Source organism: Lepisosteus oculatus, chromosome 3 (genome assembly GCF_040954835.1).
Source record: "Lepisosteus oculatus isolate fLepOcu1 chromosome 3, fLepOcu1.hap2, whole genome shotgun sequence".
Classification (NCBI taxonomy): Eukaryota; Metazoa; Chordata; class Actinopteri; order Semionotiformes; family Lepisosteidae; genus Lepisosteus; species Lepisosteus oculatus.
In genome coordinates this window covers 42,674,273-42,698,267 of record NC_090698.1, presented here as the reverse complement: position 1 = coordinate 42,698,267, position 23,995 = coordinate 42,674,273, and the positions used below count along the sequence as shown (strand labels likewise).

Here is a 23,995-nt window from a genome sequence, read left to right as displayed (position 1 = left end):
CATATTTTAACATCTACACCACACATTTCACACTTTTCTAGCTGGATTTCAAGCACAAACCAATTTAAACATAATCAATGAGAAATCTGTAATTATGAATCCACTACCATAATGTTTGCAATAACATTGTAGTATTTATTTGTTCTTCATATGGGTTCGGAGGAACAAATGCAATGGAATTTATGTGCAGAAAATGGAACTGCTCTTTATTGTACCTCCAGAAAGCATTACATCGCCACCTAGTGGTACCACAAGTCATAACACATATCCACACTTTCTCCCACATGATGAAAGCTAGTGGCCTATCCCACATACCCACACTAGTCCATACCTTTAGGTTAGGAGGGGTTATAGACCCAAAATCACACAGAAGGCTACTTTAACACTTTATAAGTGTTAAATGACCACTCATGGATTTTCACAAGACAGCACCAGACTTTCTACGAGGATACTGCAGCCAGGCCCCTAGAGCATAGGTTCTATTATTGATTGATTGAATTGGTTTTATCTTGCTCCAACCTCCGTCAAACCTCTGAGTGAAAGCTGTTCTATAGGCCTGACCCACTGAGCCCCAGACCCCTGGAGGTTAGAAGTCACGGTTGAAATCCACTGCTCTGAGTCTTATATTATTAAAATATTTGGACATTCCAGAGTCCAAACAGAGAGCCAGCATGGCAGCATTTATACTGCACTCTGCTGCCTCCTCTTTGGTCCCCATCTCAATGCAAAGAGGATGTTCTTTCTATGCAGTGCTTCAGTAAGTTGGAGATGGGACTGGTTTCTTGTAAAGTCACCAAATGCGTGGATGCTTTCATCACTTTGAAATAAATGGAGCACACTTCATTCATACGAACACCTTTTTTTGCACCTTAAAGTGAGCATGCAGTGATAGTGATAGGAATGAAAACACTGGGAACTAGGAGCTCATTTCACCTAAGACCCTGATCTGACATTTGAAAGCTTCACAAAACCCAACTATGCCATCAGCTTCTTTATAGCAGAACAGCCTGAAAAACTCACCAACCGCCATTGCGGATACTGCCACATTCATGCAAATTCATACAAATATCAACCAAATATCGACTAGGCACTCAAAAACCACCTTGCAGCTCTTCTATCCTAAAACTTCCACTGTGTACTTGTACACAGGCTTAATAATAACATTCAAATGTTCAATCGGCCCACGGGGGTGACACACAAGATGAAGGTCCTGTATGCATTACTTGAATGGGTCAAGTAACATTTGTTATAACTCCTTTATAAACAAAACACAATAAATCAAAGATGCCATACAGCAAAATAAAATCTAACAAACGGACCACTGTAATCAAGTGCATCTGTAGAAAGTCCTTGTCAGCTCTCAAGTCCTCAGTAGCGTCTTCCATTAGTTTCACCATAACCTGGAACTCCACTTTCAGCTTTCAGATGAAAACATGTCTCATTATGAACCATTTATGAAGAAAAGTGTGCTTGTACGGTCATTTGAACAATCGTAATAAAGGATTATGAAAACTGTTATGTCATGCTATGTAGTGTTCATGAATCAGCTTTTATGGTGTTTTTAAGTCTCACTGAAGTAAAATGCTACTGATGACAAACTGGGCGGTGTTCAGTAGCTTAGACTATGGTGCGAGGCTTAAAACAGTCACTCATGCAAAAGGCAGATACAACTACAGGTATGGATGAATAGCGTAGTGGAATTAATCGTAGGATTCATTTCTAGAACAGATACAAAATTAAGAAATAAGACCTTGAGAACTGGCAATCTGTAAACTCTCTTTTTAATAACTTAGTACAGTGTTTCACAAGCTATTGTGTATAGATTCTGCATTCATTACAGATTCCTCGTGAAATATGAATACAAGAAACTATGATATCACATCAAAACGTTAGGCTTCTTAACTTGCAAAACACAACAGTTTAAAATTTCAGTATGCAACCAATGTAAAAGGATGCCAAAAACCAGCTATGCCATCATTACATTTTAATAGCGATAAAATTATAATCACAGCTAAATCAAATCTTAACCCACTGACATTTTCACAGACTTGGACTATACATTTGGCATACGCTACATTATTTCATGTCAGTTATAACACTATTACTTTTTAAATACAGAAATACAATTAACAGTAGAAATAGGCAGCATGCTCTGAGCTACATTTAAGAGCACTTCACAAAAAGAAAGCTGCTCATTACCAATTAGTAAAGTAAAATTGCAGTTTAAGGAAAATAAAGTGTCATGTTTAATGTCATGAATGCAGAATTGTTTTTTCAACCTTTTAGGGGATGTATATTAAACGCAGTGTATGTATGCTTCTATTAGTACATATGGTAAAAGGACAAACAAGGGTCACAGGCCTTGATTCTGCTCCAGTTTGTGAAATAAGGCTAAACTCCGGAGTCTTGACTCCTTGTACCCGTCTCTCCACACAATGATGAGGTGGTCAGTAGAGCAAGTCACCAGGCTGCCATCTCCAAAATACAGAAACATCTACAAAAAAACAAAACGTATTATTTAAAGAGACCCGAATGATTTAGTGACAAAGCTGAGAGAAAAGGATACACATGAGTTTCATGATTCTCTTTCAGGACTGTGATTTTAAATGTTGATGAGAAGTAAGCTGGTGCTCCCATTATGGCAGAATTGTCTTTCCAATAACAGCAAGGGGTGTAGAAACTCGCATTTCATAAATGCCATATGAAAATGGGTATCTGATTAGTTTACCTCCTTCAAAAGCTAAAAAAAACAGAAAATTATAATGAATAATTATAAAGCTACATTTCTAAACATGTCTGCAATTAAGTACAGGTTTAAAATACAGTGAACATTAACCCTGGCCTCAACCATACTTCTGAACACCCATCCACCATACACAGTGTTTATACAGAAAAGTCTATATTGTGCAATTTAAGAAAAAATAAAAATGGCATGCCCTTATTTGTGTTTAAAACAATGGATGTTACACTAACGATATGGTTATTGTATCAATTTCTTTAGAAAGTCTTTCAGCTACATGCCACCATCTTTGCGTTGTGACGTAAATATATGATTTTGAGAACCTCCGTTTCGCAAATATTTCAAATGCCGCAAGATGTTTGGTCCGTATTTGGTGAGTATTTCTGGTGTAAGTTAAATGTTTGTTATTTGCTTTAGTTGAAATTATTCAAATCACAGCCGGGAAATAAAAAAAGCTGTAGCTCCAACACTGTGTCGTTCAATTTAATGAACATTTCTAGCATGGTTGAGTTGACAAGTATGAAATATAGACCTGTGCTGCCCAAGGGCATACATAAGAAGGAGCTGGATTGCAGTGGAAACAGCTTCTAGATGCACCAGAGCCCAGATGGCTCAAGCCAATGTACCCAGTATTAGCAGTTGTATTTTCAGCTGTATGACTGATTTTGCAGAAGCCAGCAGTAACCTACTTCCTCCAGTCAGCAATGTGGCTTCTTCCCACTTGTACCTGAACAGCCCCGGAGTGACCGATGAGGTCTCCTGTCAGCTCCAGAGTGCGCAGGCTGGGGGTCTCCACCACCTTCTTCACCTGCTGACTCGCCAGCTTGCTTGATCTCCCGAACCCCCACATGCCAAAGAAGCCTGAGAGACAATCAATAGACCCATTTAACAACATTACATTCATTTCAACATGAAAAAAAAAATCATTTCAGTTCCGGAGGCTTAACACGACATGAATAAACTATTGCTCGGTGTGAACAGCACGACTTATTGATGCCATTTTAAACACATTTTTTACAGTTGTCTTGCAGTTTTTTAGAACAGACGCTTATCTAGGAATGTGGTTGAATATATAATGCACTCTCCTCCAAAAAACAAGTCGTCTCCGCTAGTCTATGCAGCATGGTGACTACAGTCCACCCCATCAAGGCATCTGTCCAGTGAACAATCGAACAGGAGGAACAATGAAGTCTTTGCTGATGCCGTTTATGATGTGTATTTTCTGCTGGGCTTTTTTTCCGACCCTTCAGAAGGAACGGGGATAAATCAAACCAGAGAGATAAATGCTAGAGCAACTTTTAGCAATCATTATATGAAAACGCTGTAATCCAAAATCATTAGGATAATTCCTCATCTGGAAATAATTCGTATATAGAAGACTGGAGAATGATGACAGTGCAGCTAGCGGTTGCAGCCTCACAGCGAGCTGCAGTGTCCTTGGGTTGTGTGTCAGGCAAGTGCGAGGAGTTTGCATGCTCTCCAGTGGTTAGTGTTTGCCACCCAAATGAGTTCATATTCATGTCTGGCATCCTGTTCAGCGCAGATTCTGCCATGTAACCCTTCACTACTGGGTTAGGTTCCGGATTTCTGTGACTATGTACGGCACTAAGTGGTTACTGAAAATGGATGGATAAAAAGCAGAAAAAGTCTTGGCCCACATGGCAGAAAACCATGTCAACCAAAAGACTGATAATTGCAGCAAACCCACTACTGAGTGAGAATGCTGAATTGAACTTAACTAAAAGACCATATCAAATCTCAGGAACTTCATTTCCTCTGCAAAGCGTACCAGCATCTGGAAATAATTCCTTTTGGTGACATCCCATCTCCACTGTACAAATCCAGCATGATTTAGATGGGAGAAAAAAGCATTCCATCGCCTTGGGAAAGGCGTGTGTTTGCCTGTAATCTCTCAAAGGTATTTAATTTAAGATAGTTATCAGAGATCTGATCAAGACAGATATTTTGGCCAATGTTTTACTCCTTTGATTTGAAAAGGAACACCTGGCCTGCATTACTAAAACACAATCAACAGGAAATGAGGAGCTAAGTACAATGTTCCTGAAAAGGTTTTGAAGTTCTGAAACCTACCAATGAAGCCAGGGGAAGTCTGAAAACCCTCTTTAGAACAGGCTTTGCAACTTAAAGTGAATAAATAAAAACTTTGTTCAATGGTTTCTTTGAAGTAGGAAGAAAAAAAATATCAGAAAAACAATTTTTGTTTTCTTGCTGGATGTGAATGCCAGGTCAAACTTCTAAAAACTCAACATAAAAGAGAAAGTGAATACCACTGTATAGTATGGTGAAGATGTAGTTCATGAAGATATTGACTGAAACCGGAAAATTCATTTAAATATCATCCATAACCTATATTTCACGAGGAAGGAAATATGACATTTTCAAGAAAATGCACTTAGGAAGGTCTATTGAGAAGGACAAAGTTAAAAACTCTACACACAGTGAGGAGGTAACCAAGGGACATCAACAAAGATGGAGATGGTGAGGAGAAGGAATACAGAAAGATGAATGAGAGTATAAGAAGGGCTTACTATGGTGTTCACAGCTTAAGGGAACTGACATCATAAAGGATGACAAGGAGGGCTTGGGTGCCATCATCCCTCCTGAACTTTTGTTAAAAAAACTCTACACATGCTGTATATACAGACAGAAAAGTTCAGCTATTTTGTTCAGTCCAGTACTACATAGACAACACACAAGTAAGTCAGATATGCCTTCTTTGTAAGCATAAACTAAAGGTTTCTAACCCCAAGATAATATGTCCTTACACTTATATAGCGCTTTGCTGGACATTCCACTGAAGCAACTTAACAGGTAATGGGGACTCCCAACCACCACCAATGTGTAGCACCCAGCCAGCTGATGCGACCAGCCAAAGTGCACCAATATGCTCACCACACACCAGCTATCAGCGTGAAGGAGAACAGAGTAATGAAGCCAATTCATAGACGGAGATTTATAGGAGGCCATGATTAGTAAAGGCTAGAGGGAGAAATTTAGCCAGGACACCGAGGTTAACAACAGACAACTGAATGCAACAAACATTATGAAAGCTTACCAAGCAAATACTTGATATGTTAATTGCTTACATATGACTTGCATATAGTATGAATATGTTCATTCGCAGTTTTGTAAAAACTTTAGGCATTTTGCTTTGTCTTACTCAATAGTAGGACTGTATAAGTCCATCACTCTGCAATTGTGCTTGTGGCAAATTAGAATGCTGGAATTCAGCCAATTCGTATTTGGTATAGTTTATTTCCCAATTAATTGCCACACAGCACTTTCGCAATCTTTAATCAGAACGTGACACAGAATGTCCTGCAGGACTCCTTAGTGTAGCCTGGCAAAGGATCCCATGAATGGGAAATGGCCCCGATCTGGAGTGCAGTAAATAAGGCTGTTGATAATGAGGAATCTAACCTGAAGAGGCAGGTTCAGCAGGCAGAGGCAGATCCTGTAGTTCCCACATACGGACACTCCCATCTTCCGAGCACGACATCAGCTGCCTGCCAGCACAGAGAGAAAACATTTTTTTCCCACGACTTCTGGCCTCACTTTTATAGACATATACAGAAAATCACAAGCAAGCATTTTATAAAGACATAAGCGTAGACAAGGTATTATAATCATAAAAATATACCAAGCATAAAAAAACACTTATAATTACAACAGTCATAATACACACAGTACATAACACAAGTACATTTTTATGCTGATTAACTAATCATCAAGAGGACTTATTAACAGGGGATAACAGAGAAGGCTAGTAGCATGTGTGGCCATTGTTGGAAGCAATAATTTACTGCCACAAGCTTTGCAGCAGGTAAAAGATGCTGTCTTGTTGGGTTCTGTCCCATATGCTTTCACAGTCTCCAAGGCCTAGATGCTGGAAGTAGAAATCCATAATCATCCTACAGATTTTCAGTAGAGCTGAGGTCTGGTGAATCAGGTGTCTGCAGCATAATGATTCTCTTATGATGGCAGTATGTCCACCACACAGACCTTCATATGTAGTGAGTTACTGACGCCACGCTTGGGTCTCCACATTGATGGGCCAGTTGTGCATAACCAATGGCACATCTGCACCACACTCCCTGACATCCATCAGAGTGGTCTAAACACAAAACCTAGATTCATCACTATACAGGACTTGGATCCAGTGCTGAAAATTCTGCCCAACTGTAACTTAGGCCAGCCACTTACATATCATTGACATGAAAGCAGTGCTTTTTCGTTAAGTGGGGAATATTAGTTCCTATCAGTTTTTTTGGGCTGGTTTTCATCAAGTTTGACACTCAACGGTCTAAATCGCCTTATCCCCTGTGACCAATCAGCACTCTCACTAATGAGGTGATTTAGTGCTTTTCTAACAAAGTCACTCAAGTGTATCATGGCAAGTCACAATCAATCAATATTATGCCAAGAACATTTAATCAATATTCAAAATCTGTATCTTTTTTTCTAAAACCATCCAAGCATTAACACAGGGATGAGTTTTGTTTGATGTTCAGTACAGTTACTTTAAAGATGACTGACTAATTATATTGCGTACGGTTAGCTTTTGTTATATTGTGGGTGTTTTGGATGGGAATAAAGATATTATACGAGTACAAAGATCTAATCAAAAGACTTCCAAACCTTTATCAGCATCAGCAATAGATACCATGCATACCAAATTTATCTCAACATTGTGAAGTAGAAAGTCTTACCAAGGATTCTTTTAAAGTACAACACTCTCCTTAAATCTGTTTGTTATGCTAAATAATTTACAGATGTTTCTCTTTTTGGACTGTTCTAATAACAGGATGGTTTCTCCACCTTCTACACTTTGTAAAAAAAAACAAATACAAACCTGTTAGGTAGTAATAAAGAATGTAAAACATTTGAATCATGCGCAGTTCTCCTGTAAGCAACTACATTCTTTGTCAAAATGTTGTAAATGTATAGTCCATTTCCAACCGCAGCAACAACAAACTGCAAAAAAGAAAACAGATCTATCATTAAACAAAAACTCTCCAATAAGCAAAAGGCAAAGGAAAATATATTACTTGTACTAACAAAGGTACTGTGCATGTAGGAAATTGTGCCTGGACTTTTCTACATACAATGTCCTGTAATTGTATTGGGACAACAATACAACTTGCCTTACAGTCAAGGATTTAATCACATATTTGTGATAATGAGGTAGACACAATACACATTTTATTTTGGCCAATTCCATATTACATTTAATCATATTAGAACAACCTGGATAGTTTGAACTGACCAAGAAATGAATTCAAGTACTGCAACATCCTCAATTTAAGTTAATTAAGTTAATTTAAGTGTAAATCTTAGCAATATTTGGTTGGACGCCCCTTTGAAGCAAAAACTTTATGAGTGCTGTGACCCACTGAGCTTACCAAACTCTTTGTTGTTATCATCTGAGATGCTTTGCTGCAGCTACTCAGTTCTTGCCTGTTCTTGCTGTGCCCAGACTTCAAATTATTCTCCAAAACGTAAAATGCTCCTCAGTAGAATTTAGATCTAGACATTGACCTGGCCAGTCTAGAAGTTTCCACTTCCTTCTGCTGATGAACTACTTAGTTGCATCGGCAGTATGTCATGTCTTGCTGCATGTGCATAGTAAAGTTCTGCCCAATATGTACAGAAACATTTTCTTTGACATGACGGAATGCTTCTGTAAACTTCAGAATTCATTCTGTTGCTGCCATAATTAGTTATTTACATCCTTAACAGAGACAAGTGAGCCAGGTCCAGATGCAGCCATGAATGCCCAGACCATGACATTACCTCTATCATGCTTCATAAATGAGCTGATGTTCTTTGGAAAATCTGTAGTTTGTTTCTTTCTCCACACTTTAACATTTCCATTACTATGGTAAAGATTTAGCTTGGTCTCATCTATCAATAAAACGGTTCCAAATCTCTCCTGGATCATCTCCAGATGTCTGAGAAAATTCTGATCTGGCCCTCTTTGTTCCTGGTGCTGATGAGAGATTAACATTTTACAGTACAGTTCCTAATTCTGCGGTCTCACTCTTCTGCAAACTATGACATTTGATTCCTTCACCCCTGAACTCTGAAGGTTGTTGGCAATTTCGCTGTAAACTGCTTTCAGGTTTGGTGTTTGCTCTGGGACTGCTCCGATTATTTTTTGGTAATCAGATAGGTCTACATCTGGTAGGTTTTCACCTACAGATGTTTTTTTTCATCTGACTTGATCTTTGCCAATTATTTATTATACCTAAAGTTTCTTTCTTATTCAGAATATTCCACATTATTAATTTTGGTATGCTTTTGGATTTCTGTACTAGAATTCTGCTTAAAATTCTTCAAATTCTTCAAAAAAGCTTCATTTTTCCTTCTGGTTCACAAATGCTTACTTTTGAAGTGCACAGAAGGCACTTTCCATTTCGATTATGGACCCCTGAAGTCAAAGTAATGCAGTTTAAGAAGATGTTCACATCTGTTTTATGAGTGCCAGATTACCCAGAAGCCTAATTACCCAACAAGAGACGTCTGTGAAACAACTGTCCTTAAACTTTTGCACCTTCAAAATAAAAGGGTTCATTGACACAAAAGGGTAGAACTGAACTGACTTTATTAAAAATATAATACTAAGAGCAGTAATTTTCAGCCGTGGATTTTCATGAGAATTTATTAGTGATCGTTTAGTGAAAATCACAGGTTTGTCTTCAATATGGTCCCAGTAGGTTTGGTAGGCACTGTAGTTGTTCACTTAATTAATAATCAACTCTAAATATAAATATAATAGTCATTATGACTGCATTTTAAATATCCTCACCAGTTCTTCCTAATCCCTGTCTAAAGGTATTTATTTTATTACATTGAATGAGCTATTTTCTAACAAGCGTGGGATTGGTATCACTGGAATAGCAAATGTGAAGTTTCGACCATCAGGTGATTTCAAACCACTTGGTCATGGTTCAATTTGGCTATTCTATTCTTTATATCTATTTCTTTCTGTGATCAAAGGGCAGGGGAGACAAACTACAGTCAACTGAAGATGAGCTGAAATATCTTAATGTATCAATAGACATTACAATAGACCTACTGGCTGAAACAGTATAGAATTTCTAAGACTGGTTCTCTATGAGGCTGGTGCACATATTGTATTAACCCGATTTTTATCTAAAAATAAAATTGTGCATTTTAATGGCACAAGAAAAAAAATGTAAAACCAAAGTTGAATGTAAAATTTAAAGTGAGCAAGTTCCTTTTAAAGAGTTCCTTTTTTCCATAATCAGATCTTTCAAAGTCAATCTGAAAAATAATGTGCATTCTACATTAAAACTGAATATCCTGCTGTAGTAAAAACATGGAATCAGCCAGAACATTTAAGATAAAAGTCTATAAATGTAATCTTAAATCTATAAGCAAGTACAATTCGTATTACAGTAAAAATAGATTTTAATCTAAATATATATACAGTATAGCTGATGCCTACCTCTCCATCAGATGTTAAGTGCTGTATAGACATTTCATTTTGTTTCTGTGAGGTCAGTTTTATTTCTGGTTGCGAGTCTGTTTGAGCCGTCTCCCAGAAGATCCGCTCATAAACCTGAATGGTCCAGTCCAGAGAATCCCATACTATTAATTCACCAACATGAGATCCACTAGCGAACATCTGGTCTGTGTAGAATGAAGACCGGAATGTTATAAATTCACACAGAGAAAACTTTGTACAGCTCTTATACTGGTCAAATAACATCATTCACTCACAAAGTAGCAATGTGGAAATACTGAATAAACTGGATATTTACAACTACACAAATACATTAAGGAATGTCTGAAGAAGTACAATAAAATCTTTAGTCTTGAGATTACTGTATTATGCTATAATGCCAAAGTGACATTTGTACAATTATTTGATTTCTGATACGTAAATTCGTACAGTTCATAATTTATAACAGGTATGCAAACTAAGGATTCAAACTCCATTGTGATTCCCACAGCCAGACTGGAAGTTAGAACTTAATATGGAAAAAAGGAAACAGTGCATACAACAATGTGATAAAACACAAACTCCCCAAGCATTACTGCACAAATACAGTATGCTGAAAAAAGTATGCTGTATGAGGTACTAACAAAGATAAGGCAAGATTCAAAGAGCCTCTTCATCTTAAAATATTTAATTAATAAAATTAAAGTAATCAAGAAAAAAAGACCTGCTCATCTTACCATTTACAGAAATCAGAGTCCGAACGCTGTCATGGTGGTCTGTTAATCTGCAGATCTCTTGAATAGAAGTTTCAGTTTCAGAAGAAGACACGATCAGTCTGTAAACAACTTTAAAGTGATAAATCATGTTATTATTACATATTTTGACTTCAAGTAACACTGCAAAATATTATAAAAAGTTTAATTAAAAACATAAAAGGAGTGTTTTTTCCCCAAGGACTGTAGTCGTAGCAAAGAAATATGTTAATATCAAATATAGAAATGAATACAATTTTTATCATGAATTGCTATATTTTGGAGGTGTATATACAATTCCCTCCAATTACCGGGACATCAAAACTGCTTTTTTGTTTTCAGTCAAGCAAACTGTGCTCGAGAATATGGAAGTAATATGACAGCAGCAGAGTGAGGGGACAGAAATATTTTGTTTGCATATGTAGAAGAAAATGCTTCCCTGCTTATTAAGCAGTGCTTTACCATGCAGCACGACAGAGACCCAGAACATATGGCCAATGTAACCGAAGAGTTCATCAGGAGAAAAAAAGGTTTGAACTTTTAAAACTAAGCAGAAAAAAAATACTGAAACTAGAACAACACAGGATAGGCAAGAGCTCAGAGTCCGTGTAGAAAAGAATCTCAGATGATTACACAAAGTTTGTTGAGCTTTGTGGATGTCCCAACACACATGATCACTTGAAATTACCGAGACGAACACAAAGTTTAATTAATAAAATAAATGCATGAAGCTACCCAAAACTAAAACATGATTGATTTTGTACTTAATCATTCATATTTATCTCATGATCACAAAGTGCTTGATAGTAAAGGAAAAATAAGTTTTGATTGGATTGTCCCAATACTTTTAAAGAGCAATATACATCAACAGTGGTGCACTAATGAGAAATTTCAAATATTGTGACTTACCTGTACAATAAGTTAAATACCAGAATAATCTCGATTACCAACTTTTGATAATGGCACAGCTTTCAAATCTATCATCCAATTAAGTCTAACCTGATTGGAGAACACTGATGATAGTCTAAGCCTCAAAAGGGACAGATGAGTTATTCTATAGAATCAAACATATGTGTCAGATGAAGGAAATAAAGGTCATCTTACTTAATTCTTTGTCCACGGCTGCCACAATACAGTTCTTAGGCAGCTCGATCATGGCAGTGACCCCTAAAAATAATATGTAATATATTAGTAAAATATAATAGTAAGACATATGAGACATACCATCTCTTACTGAATGTATCTGTATTAATAGTTTAGATAACCTTATTATTGTTTTCCCAGCTCCAATGGGTTAATTCACCTTCTTCTTATAATTGCAAAATCTAAACCATAAACCTGCATGTCTTAAATTTGTTCAGAACATTTCAACAAAGACTATAGGTGACTAGAGCCAATTTAAAGGCATTCTCGTGATGTTTGGGGGCTGGAGGTTACAATACTCTCCACTAAGAGACTAAGAGATCCACTAACACCGCAGAGTTGCCCATAAGATCTCACGCTATATTTTACTGTTTAACCTTGGCAAAGATTTCCAGGTGAACTCTTTGCAAAGTATGCCGGCCTTATCATCTTATAGAAGTAGCCACGTGTTTAAGGTCCAAAGTGTAATGTGTTCCAACATAAAAAGAAAGAGCAGATGCTTCCAAAATATTGAATCTAATATGCTCTCTGAATCCCATGACCCACACATAAAGCACATTCCAATTTAATCTCTAATTTTGCAAGATTACCTGCATCCTTATAGCAGTCAGTCTTACACAGAAGTTCAAAATGTTTATTCCAGACACACAGCTCATTCCCTCCAGAAAGCCATACATCAAGTCTTTCCAGAACAAGCAGGCACTATAAAAAGAAATCAGGATATGGAGACAGTGTTAGAATTTTGAACACAATACGGATACTAATATTTATCTAAATGGTATCTAATTACATTTTTTATAACCATCTTCAGATTTGTATATCATTGTAGATCATTCCAAGAAATTCAGACACCCAAAACACAGGACTTGCTCAAGTTTACATGAAACCCATTATCTATAGTATCTTTTTTGGGGGAAAAAAACGTGCTTAGGAGTTTCATCTGTTTCACGGCAGAACAGGCCATGACAGGAATCAGCATTTTAAAAGGATAAGGACTTGCAATGTGTTCCCTGAACAGAATGACTGGTGTGAGGTTTTACTTCTATGGTTGAATCTGATGAGGTCATCAGAAAATGAGTATGATTTCCCCTCCCCTTGTCCAAATGAGAAATCAGTGCAATGCGCACAGAATATGAAGTAATTTTATTCCACTACTCCTGACCACTGGCTTTATTTGACTGACTGTTTGAACAACAAGCTTTGAATCATTTAAAGGCTTTATCAGATTCTGTGTTCCAGTTTTCTTCTTAAGCACGTGTAACAGCTGTACACGGTCTGTAACAACTGTACAATAACATTCGGTGAATACAATTAACATTTGATACTGTAAAGTCTCTCTGCCATCTTTTTGACCAAACTGAATTTGGTCAAGGACACAGAAAGTGCTAATTCCCAGCCGAGTATTCCTGAAGAAGGACTCTCAGGAAGAGGAAGTACAAGCAGCAAGACAGAACAAAAACAAAGCTTTGAATATTTTGGTTTTCTTTGGTAAAAACCAACCACAAACAGGGACAAAAAGCATAAGAAAAGCTGTTAATACATTATGATCTTAAATCATAAGAAGTTAATGTAAAAATATAATTCACACAAGATGACCAAATATGTCAGCTTATGACTTTTAATGCCTTATCTTTAGCAGCATCAAGAAAAAAGCATCGAACTGAAAACAAGATGAACAAGAACAGAACAGAACTCAATCCCTTTGTAAGGGCATTGAAAAGTGACAATGCAGAATCCTGGATGTAGCCCAAATCTGTGTTCCCAAGTGGTCCCAAGTGGTCCTTGCAGTGCGACAGGATGTGAGGTTTGTTGCCTGTACATGTTGTGTGATGCCTGCTGGACAGAAATAAGAATCACGCACCTTCACAGAAGACTGCAGCTCAGAAACCATCTGAACACGATTCCCAGTCTCCGTGTCCCACAGCTACACCAGAAGGTTAAAGAAAACTTTCTGGGAAAAAAAACAGCTAAACAGGGCTGGAAAAAAAATTAAAAATGTCCTTTTTCCCCATATCCAGCTGCTTATTACACCCCTGAACACTACAAATGGTTATTTACTAATATTCCTTAAATCTGACAGGAAATTTTGAAAAATATGGCACAAAGCAGAAACCTGGACTACCAGGTCTTACATTTTCTAACATGCTATATTCAGCCGCCAATCAAGGGCAAAGGTGGCTGATTTCTAGGCATTTGGTGGTAAAAACAAAGCTTAGAGTAAAACCAGTGAGTCTGGAGCTGGCGAGAAGGATACGCTGACGGTTCTGTCTGAAGAGGCCGTGATGATCATGCCGCGGCTGGACTCAGTCCGAAAGGCAGCGATGGCTGTGACCTGCTGTGAGTGAGCTCTTAACTCCCGGAGACGCTCTCCTGTCTGCAATAACACACCAGATGTCAATGGCTTTGGTACACATCACACTGACTAGCCATCCACCCGTCCCCGGGCACGGGAAATGATCCATCCATCCATTTTATAACCGCTGTGTCCAATACAGGGTCACAGGGGAGCTAGAGTCTATCCCTGCAAAAGTCCCTGGATGCGACACCAGTCCATGGCAGAGCACACATTCACACCAGGGCCAATTAACCTACCAGTATGTTTCTGGACTGTGGGAGGAAACCAGAAGACCCCCTGAAAACCCCCGCAAACACAGGGAGAACATACAAACTCCACACAGAGAGCACCCCAGGTCCAGAATTGAACCCAGGGCCCAAACACGGCGAGGCAGCAATGCTAACCACTGCAGCCCCCTGCCTCCCCACAACACAACAAAACAAAACACATGGATTGTTTTCATTCATTTAACGTTTTAAACAGAAACTAAATATTGTTTCTATTTTGTGACTAGCTAAATAATTATATAATTATAATTTGACATTCTAATTTTTGCTGCAGTATCAGATACAAGTTAAAATTTTACTTGTAACTACATGAAGACAAACCTTTTCTCCTTTATTATTAGCGTTTTCAGCACTATATACCTTTGAAAGAGGACTACCAGAACCAGATAGATAAAAATAAAATAATACAGTTATTACTAAAGAACTTTTCATACCTGCTTGAAAAAAGAAAAAATGATCAAGATGTTGTAAACATTTAAAGAAAAAAGGTAAATATGCTACTGTATGTAATATCATTAATATTAAAGATTGTGTACATGAAGTATATTCTTCTGTCAATCAGTCATCAATTCCTACATCTGTATCAAAAGACTCACCTTAACACCTTAATGAATGTTTACTTTCTGAAAGCTACTCTTTAAATAATTAGAAAAACCAATATGGAAAGGTCATATTAAAAAAATCCATGAAGTGCTGAAGAAAGAAAGCAGCCCAAGAGTGCCCTCTGCTGTTGGACATGAAACCACAACATACTGCCCATTGAGAAAAGTTAATCTAATTTCAATATCTTCCCGATTTCTCTACAGAAATATTTGTATAATTGCTCATCTAAAGAGTGCACATACAACATACAAAGAATTTGGCGTTATGTGCAGTTTCAAGTATTTTTCAATGGTCGTTTCACAATACAAATGTATTGCAAATATGCAAATGTCAACGATTAACACAATTCTGACTCTTACAACCCACTTGAGTGCAATATGTTTTGTGACGTGTTAGAAATGTTACATATTGTTATGCATTATACATGTGCAATAGAGTGATGTGCAATGTTTTTCTTATTTTCCTTCTTTTTATTGGGTTTGCATTCTATTTAAATGTACAGGAGTGCTGTGTGTCCATTAAAAATTTCCCTCGGGGGACAATAAAATCTCATCTTATCTGTCTTATCTTAATACAAACTGGTGCGGCGTGTTAAATCTAGTTCACTACACCAGTTAATCAGATGGAGGAAGTAATGCCTATTCTTATTTAATAGGGATCACCAACTATTTACACATGGACTGAAGGAAAAGCAATTTCTCTCTAACTCCAAAATATAAAAATAGCATTGCAGTTCCCCTTTTTCCTGAGGAATCCATACAAATAAAATATTGATCATCACCAGAAACGTCTTAGCAAACAACCTGAACATTCCAAACCAGCACAAGTCCATCATCTCCAGCCGATGCAAACCTGCAAAAAAATAAAAATATAAATCACATGTGGTATCTTATTTTATAAATCAGTTATACAGCAAAGGCAGAGTTTGGGTGAAAATAGGTGTTTTTCAGTCATTTCATTATTAGTAGTATCCAGGAAATAAGGCAAATGAGAAAGCTGTAGCAATGATAAACAAGCAACCTATTTGTTTACAATGCAAATTCTTCCAAAAAACAAAAAAAAATAGAGTGTAGTGGCATCAGATTAAAAAATTCAACATCAGTACATGAATGGGCACAGACTGCAGACTTTCTCGGGATGCAATGTGTCACTGAAAGTCAAATGGCATGCTCTCAGCTTTAATCGACTCTCAAAAAGAGCAGATATCCCAGCCTTGCATCCGTGGTGAGGAAGTCTCTCTCTCTCTAATCCCTGCACAAGACAAAATATTGTCTCTTGCTACAAACACTGCAATAGATACAGATCCAGTCTCTAACCTGGTTGTGGAAAGGTACGTTTACGCTTAAATGTAAGCTCAATTGGTGATGAAAAAGAAATGCACACCGGGGAATGAGGCATTGGATGTGCAAATAAGCTGTGATTGATATATCTGACTGTGTGCTACAGAGAAAAGAGGGGGGGGGGGGCTTGATTTGTCAATGCTTTAGGTTAATACCAGCATTACATTTAGTTTGTATAAATGTGAAGGTCTGATTGACGACTAAAAAATCATGTTCTACTTACATAATAAAGAGAATAGAGCAGTGAATGGTAGCTGAAAAAGTGCACATTTTAATATAAGCGTAAAGTTTCTTGCTTTGAAGAGGTTGCAGCTATGTAAATAAAAAGTGCTGGGTAAGTTTTAATATAGAATATAAAAATGTACAATGGAAAGAAAAAGAAATGCAATAAGTAACCCAATGTCTTATTATTCCTTAACTTAAATCTTTCTTACTATAAAAGAAACGTTCAAATGCAAGCCATAATCTCCTCTGTGAGTAAAAACCTAGAATGAACCAACAGAATAAAAATTTACACTTACAGCTAAGCTAACAAGCAATTAATTACTCTTACTGAAGGTTTTGTAAAGTCAAGCATTTCTTAATTTGAGATTCTACCATTTTTTTGGGTACTCTTATAAACTACTAATATGTTTATTAAGCACTAAATCACATACAGACCTAATTCATTTTTATTTCGCAGAAATAATCTTCAGATTACAATGGAAACAGAAGTTTCTGATAAGGAGAAGATATCAAATAAATGCCCTTCTTTTTCCAGTGCATCAGAGAAATACATGCTAAAACAATTGAACAATTTTTAATGCTTACATGCTACTTGCTGACTAGCCTACCAGTTTAAAAAAATACCTTTTAATGATTTAACTGTCAAGTTATTTCTTGTTCTAACATTAATCAAGAAATGTGAAGTACAAAATTATGCCTATGCAGAATTCTGCAGTGTCTAAAATGGAAAGTGAGTCTCATATAACAAAAAATAGATGCTCAAAGAGAAAAATGTTTGAAAAGCTGTAGCATGAAGCCACTTGCTACTTTGACATGAATTAACTGCCTTAACATTCATTACATTAGTCAAAAACTCTGCAATGTATAATCAGCTATTACCTATGTCAACCCATGACAGTTATTAATACTGGAAAATGTGAATCTGAAGGCTTTTTATTGTCTCAGCAAGTCGAGTCAGAAGCTGAATGGCTGGTTTGTCATCATGATTTTTTGTGGGTCACTGGATTCTTTCTCACTTCTGATCAGCATCCTCCACATCCTTGTGCAGTTTCCTGATGAATTTAAGAACAACCGTGCAGGGCTACCAGGGCAGAAAATTTCTTAATATTGTCTTCTGAACTCTCTCTTTATTTGGATGTGTCAATAATGTGAGAGCACACCACAGAGTTCTCTCTCCTGGCCCAGCTTTTAAAAGGACCTGCGCTGAAGCTTAGTGTTGCTCAGTGCCGCTCAGTGCCCTCTGACATCGGCTGGTCCCCTGTGTTATTCCAAAACTCAGTTTCAGGATAGTCAAAAAAAAGGAACTGCCATGGAGGCTGACAAAGGATACATTTTCTGTCTTCAAAACCAATCTAAAAAATTTTCCGCAATCTGGGTTTGGCTGACGCACGGTAAAGACAAGAAAAGCCGTCTGCAAAGCCCTCAATAACAAAGGATTACTGGGAGAGGTGAGGCGTGAAACCTGACTTGCAGCCACCCTTAAAAAAAAACAGTGTTTCTGCAGCAGAGATACTGTATAAAACTCTAGAATTAACTTAAAAAGTCATAACTACCCAGCATGCTGTACACAGCTCTGGCCGCTTCCAAAGAGTGTGAAGGGTTTCATTTTTATTTCTTATTTATTGCGGGTTTTTTGGGTCGCACTAAACTATCGAAAAAATAATTAAGCATTTGTCATGGTCTGTAAATTTCCTCGTGGAAAGTACTTGGCACAGGCTTCCTTGTCAATCACAAGATGTGAGACAGCTCTCCCAAGCCGCGAGAGAACAAAACATAGCAGCTGCTTACCTGAAGTCATCAATCTGCACTAGAAATCGAACTATGTCAAAATGTCCTTTAAGCACCTGGAGCTCCGTGTAAGAATTCTTTGGTTGTTCCTCCCCAATGAACAGCACTGTGGTTTTCTGCAGACACAAGGGAAAAATAAGATGAATGTTTCCGTTATTGCAGACTCACCATCCACCAGACACCAATAGCCAAAGTGTCATTATAAGGACCCAAAACTAAGAATACATAATATATTCATTCGATTTACCCATTGCTATAAACACACTATTCTTGACCGGAAGGGTTAAAATAACTATGATATAGAAAACATCCATCTCTCAGGAGACCTGGGAATTCTCCAGTACTGACTGTTCAGTTTACATTAATAGAAAGAAATTAAATAATGAGTAGGGATCACTGCTTTAACAATATGCAGGTAATCTCTGCAGGTAAACTTAATTGAATGCGGCATATAACATTAAAAAAGAAGCATTATTGCAAGATATTCAGAACTTTCAATACATTTATAAGCAGCATATACTCACAAAAGTTTTAATAGTGGAAATAAGAATATCACTTCCAAGCTTGGGACTATGAAAAACAGATCCGTTCATTCCACACTGGCGAAGATGACAGTCCCCATAACTCCCATTGGAACATGCATTCAAGCAGCAACATTCAAAGTACTGTATATGCCAAACCCACTGGAATTGGGCACCATAACTGCCTTTTTCTATATCTGTTCACCACAAGTTTCATTTTCAGTTTCACAAACTCAAAAGAAGTAACACTAGCCAGCAACTGTGGTCTAATGGATTGCATTTAATGAATCAGAGAAGTGGATTTAGTAGGAATTAGTCAAGGACAACCAACACAATGGTGCTTTCTATCCAATAAGCACACAGGGCGTGATAAATCTGCGACTCTCTCCATCTTTGCACTGCATAGGCAGTGGCAGCTGGGGCTCCATGTTTTATTTTAAAAAACTGATCTCTAACTAACATCTTGGAAAGGAATTGCAGTTTCTCTGAACACCCAGTGGAAAAAATAACACTTCACGTAAATGATACTTGAGGCAGCATTTCTCATTAGATGAGACCCTTCACTTAGAATGAGTGGTCTATTTCATAAAGACTTCAGAAAAACATGAAAGCAGCCCCACCCCCTGGGTCACAAACATCATGCCATAGATCATCATCATGCCTAGCCGAACAACAGCATTGTTGCATATATAAGCACATTTCTGCTTACTTTACTCTGTAATATCAGGAGAATTTCACAGAGTAATTAGACAAAAAAAGTCCATTTAATAGAAAGTAACAACAGCTTAAACACATAATCCTACTTACTAAACTTTAATTATCATTGGCATTTAGCAGTATATTGGTCATATAGTGAAAGATACATATTCAGCTAATCTTTTTAATTTGACAGACATTGAAACATGACTGAAAGAGCTCAGCCATATGACACAGACCTTCAACAAGCCTTGTCAAATTTGGTTTTATAACTGATGAGGAAAGCACCAGTTCTATCAATTCAAGTCTAATATTATGCATGTAGAGTACCGTATAACGCTGTGTTCTGAACTGGGAAACACTCTCATCCTAAAGTTTATTGTGGCGCAAAGACAACACTAATATTAAAGGTCAAAGTCAAGTCTGATGATCCAACTGAGGGGATGGCTCATAATACTGGGACATAAAGTTAATGACTGGAATAGTGATTGGCACAGTGTTCAATAGTCCATACGCTGTTTCCACAGTTACACACAAGTTACACGGCTTCTCAGCACCTACTTCTGAAAACTTTAACTGAAGCTTTATCTAAGGGGATAAAGTTGCAAGTCTAGGAGGAAAATACATTTTAGCACACCTGCTATGTTATAAGTAGGGGACCTGTGTGAAAGAGGCCAGTTTCCTTGGGAGTGACAAATTTCAGATGAGTCTTTGATGAGATGTTTGTTAGGACTCTTCCCTGTCATTATTATGGCTGATAATCTCAGAACCTAATTGTTCCTATGTGTAAAATGCCTCATTACCTGCTGAACAGACAGCGTGGCAAAGGATAAAGGAATAACCTTGAATGGATGAGGAATGAAAAGGAAAGCAGGTTTCACAGTGATGTGGTGATTAAGGTAGCTGCCTTACAGCTCTTGACGCTCCAGTTGAATTTTGGATGAAGACACCATCTGTGTGGAGTCTGCATGTTCACTGGGGGGATCCAGATTTCTCCAAATTGTTACCCTGCACGTATGTGTGTGGACCCTGTAAGGATGCAGTCTCCTTCAAAAGTACTGGGTCAGCAAAGTCAACAATTTTGTTATATAGTCAAACAATGTGTATTTGTGATTGTGGGATAAATATGAATGATAAGCACAATATAATATCCTTTTGTTTTGGGGGGAGGGATTCCCATCGCACTTTGTGGTTAACGCAGTGAATTTCAGACTGTAAAAGCCAGTTTTGGTGTAGTAAGGATATCGTATGTCACTTTAAGGAAATATCTGCATGACTTCTGCGTTCCATTGAGCTTTATAATATCATTAATGGGGAATATTCTGACTTCAATTTCTTTCCTTACCATGTAGAATACATGCTTAATTCTTAAATTGTCCTCCCAGGGACGAATAAAGTATTTTGAATAGAATTAATTGGACTTAAATCTGTTTTATCAGGTCCAACCTTGAACACTTTTTTAGCCCGGATGAGCTCCTTGGTGGCATTAACCATATGAACTTTTTTTTACTTTGTCATGCTGTACAACGAAGCAGCGCTTACTAAATCTGGAAGCAGGCTGTTCTACGCAAGCAGACCTCACGTTTATGCAAACTTCCAAATTCATTCGCCTGCTGACGTCACCCTTACGTCAATAAAGAGAAGTCATCAGGAGACCACGCATGCGCGGACCAATATGGTAATATACCGACCTCTACTGGCCCTTGAGCGTCTCTCCCTCCGAGAATCCATCGTAGCATATCTACTTTCTGTTGGGAAAAAGACAACACTGATTTATCAAGCGTAAATTAATTCCCTATTTAAATCTCTAGTCAATTAGTAATTGTTAACAACAAAAAGATATGGGTAAAATATGCAGTATGTTTTTAATAATTTAACAAAATAAATGTGAGAATATTTTCACATTTCAATTGTGAATTCAGTATCTAAACCCTGCCTTCTAATTAATTATACTTGGGACTAAATACTAAATATTTTCTACATTTTTTCCGCAACAGTTTTATGAAATTTCACGGCTAACTAAGAACAGTGATTTCCACAAAACTCGAAACAAACAGATATTTTAATCGGGTGTTAAAGTGAGTAAAATGAATACTCTAAGGCACGCAGTATATTAAATGTTCAAAACCTTACATTCTCCAACACATCCTCTGTTTTATTTTCATTTGTCAAAACAAGCCTCTTACCTTCTTCTAAATCAGCGCAGTCAGATGTCTACCCTTACAAAAGGACATTTAACATATAGTAACCTAAAGCTTTACTACGATATGTTTACTTATTTTTAAAACCATTTTATCATCCTTTTGCCATTTAATAAACACTAAACTAAGCTGTTTCCTGTCTTAAGTATTGTTTTGCATGTGACCATGAAAAGTTAACTACGGAAGCCTTTGACGGACAAACAAGCTCTCGGTATAAAGCCGGGATGTAAAATAAGTGCGCTGTTGCTTCTGCAGTCAAAACCTCTGTTAGCACTGCAACTGCAGATTTTGATCTTGAAAAGTGTGTCTTACCTTTTATCGTCGTTAAACATTGAAATCCCAGGATAGTATAATTTTAGTTTGTCTACTGTATAGACGTAAATTTGATTTAATTAAAATGTCATTAAGAAACGAGATCTCTGGACTGGAGAATAGGGATTTTAGAAAAGAGCCATGTTATTATATTCTCCTACTTTTTACAGAATAGGCTTTAACGTGATAGATTTTGTCATGTTGTATAGCACATAAATCAAGAAAAGTCCATATCATTTTTTTTAAATATACAATTCTTAATTCTTTGTTCAACAATAGTCATAATGTTATTATAGGTGAATTACATTTGAATTCTAAGCCAAATGTTGTTAAAATTAATCAATATATTTTCAAAGTCATTATAAATGAGTTCGTTAAGTATAATTAATCAGCAGTGTCTGGTTTAAGTTGGCCTCTAAGTCTGTACAACAGTAGCAACAACGGAAGTATAATGAGCAATGTTCTGACTGGGGACTACATAATAATATTAACAGTAGTAAAGAACTGGGTATCCAAACATTTTAAGTTCCTCTTTTTTTTTTTTGCACTGATCAGCAGGCATATGTTGTGACCAACACATAAAAGGTGTTTTTCTTATCTGCAGTGATTTTATTTAAATTCTAAACCAAATTCTAAATTGCTGTCCTGCTAGAATTTTGTGCTTAGTGCATTGTTAAAATTTGTAGACCATTGGTAAATACATCAGCTAAAATTCCTGTAAATACATTTTACAGTAAATACATTTATTTTAGTATGTGTTTTTTTATCTATTGAGGGAACGTTTTTAAGTCGTGATTAAGGCTAAACAAAGCTTTTAGGACTTGTGGTGATTGCAAAGTACACAACAGCACTGTTACTGCCTTGTAACCTGATCTTGTAAGATCTCAGGAGCTAAACAAGTCTGTGTGTGGTCAGTAACTGGAATGGGATGCAAGTCTTCTGAGAAAAAATGAGTTTCTGTGAGGGGTGTTAATGGATGAGTAGGCAGCACCCTTCCCTCTGGACCAAAATTCCAAACCAATGTTTCAGTGAGGCGATCGGGAGCACTCTGCTTCAGAGGTAAACTAAGATCCTGTCTACTTGATCATTGAAGATCCTGTGACACTGTTTGAAAAAATATACAGTGCCTATAGAATCAGACATTTTCTCCTATGCTACTTTTACAGTACACATTTTTACAGCAACATTACATGCATACAGTGTCTATAGAAATTTACATCCCCTTTCCCTATTTAGGGAATGGACTTTTTCACATTTTATTGTCTTACAGCATGAAAAGCATGATGTATTTAACTGAGAATTTTTGCCACTCATCAACTCATAAAGTACTCTATAATGTCAAAGCAAAAAAAATCCAGACATTTGACTAAATTAATGAAAAATAAAAAAACAGAAAATAATTAAATGCATAAGTATTCACATGCTTTGACACACCTACATTTCCTCTGAAGTAACCAACTCTCTTCTCCAAGTCACAGAATTACTTGCCTGGAGTCTACCTGTGTGCAGCTGAGGTGTTTCACATGATTTCAGAATAAACACACCTGTGTTTGGGAGCTTCCA

At 37.1% G+C, this 23,995-nt stretch overlaps 1 protein-coding gene across 1 annotated transcript; it reads right to left on the bottom strand.

Annotated features, from left to right (window-relative positions):
- Nucleotides 1-1,764: 1,764 nt before the first annotated feature.
- Nucleotides 1,765-22,292, bottom strand: wdr41 (WD repeat domain 41). The gene is made up of 14 exons (XM_006626717.2): nt 22,106-22,292; nt 21,611-21,667; nt 18,703-18,818; nt 16,153-16,201; nt 14,379-14,498; nt 13,986-14,048; nt 12,715-12,826; nt 12,086-12,148; nt 10,967-11,074; nt 10,233-10,417; nt 7,614-7,735; nt 6,182-6,267; nt 3,468-3,601; nt 1,765-2,494 (listed from the first exon to the last, which is right to left on the bottom strand). The coding sequence occupies exons 2-14, from the start codon at nt 21,656-21,658 to the stop codon at nt 2,354-2,356; spliced, it is 1,347 nt and encodes a 448-aa protein (XP_006626780.1). The 5' UTR covers nt 21,659-21,667; nt 22,106-22,292; the 3' UTR covers nt 1,765-2,353.
- Nucleotides 22,293-23,995: the final 1,703 nt, after the last annotated feature.

What these genes read in the sequence shown, in the direction of transcription:
- wdr41 (XM_006626717.2), bottom strand. Translation starts at nt 21,658, where the DNA reads ATGCTACGATGGATTCTCGGAGGGAGAGACGCTCAAGGGCCAGTAGAG. An exon ending in AGCCGTGGACAAAGAATTAA is followed by an intron (nt 11,075 to 12,085) that starts GTAAGATGACCT and finishes ATCACTTTAAAG; the next exon opens with TTGTTTACAGACTGATCGTG. An exon ending in TCTTTATTACTACCTAACAG is followed by an intron (nt 6,268 to 7,613) that starts GTTTGTATTTGT and finishes CTGTGCTGGCAG; the next exon opens with GCAGCTGATGTCGTGCTCGG.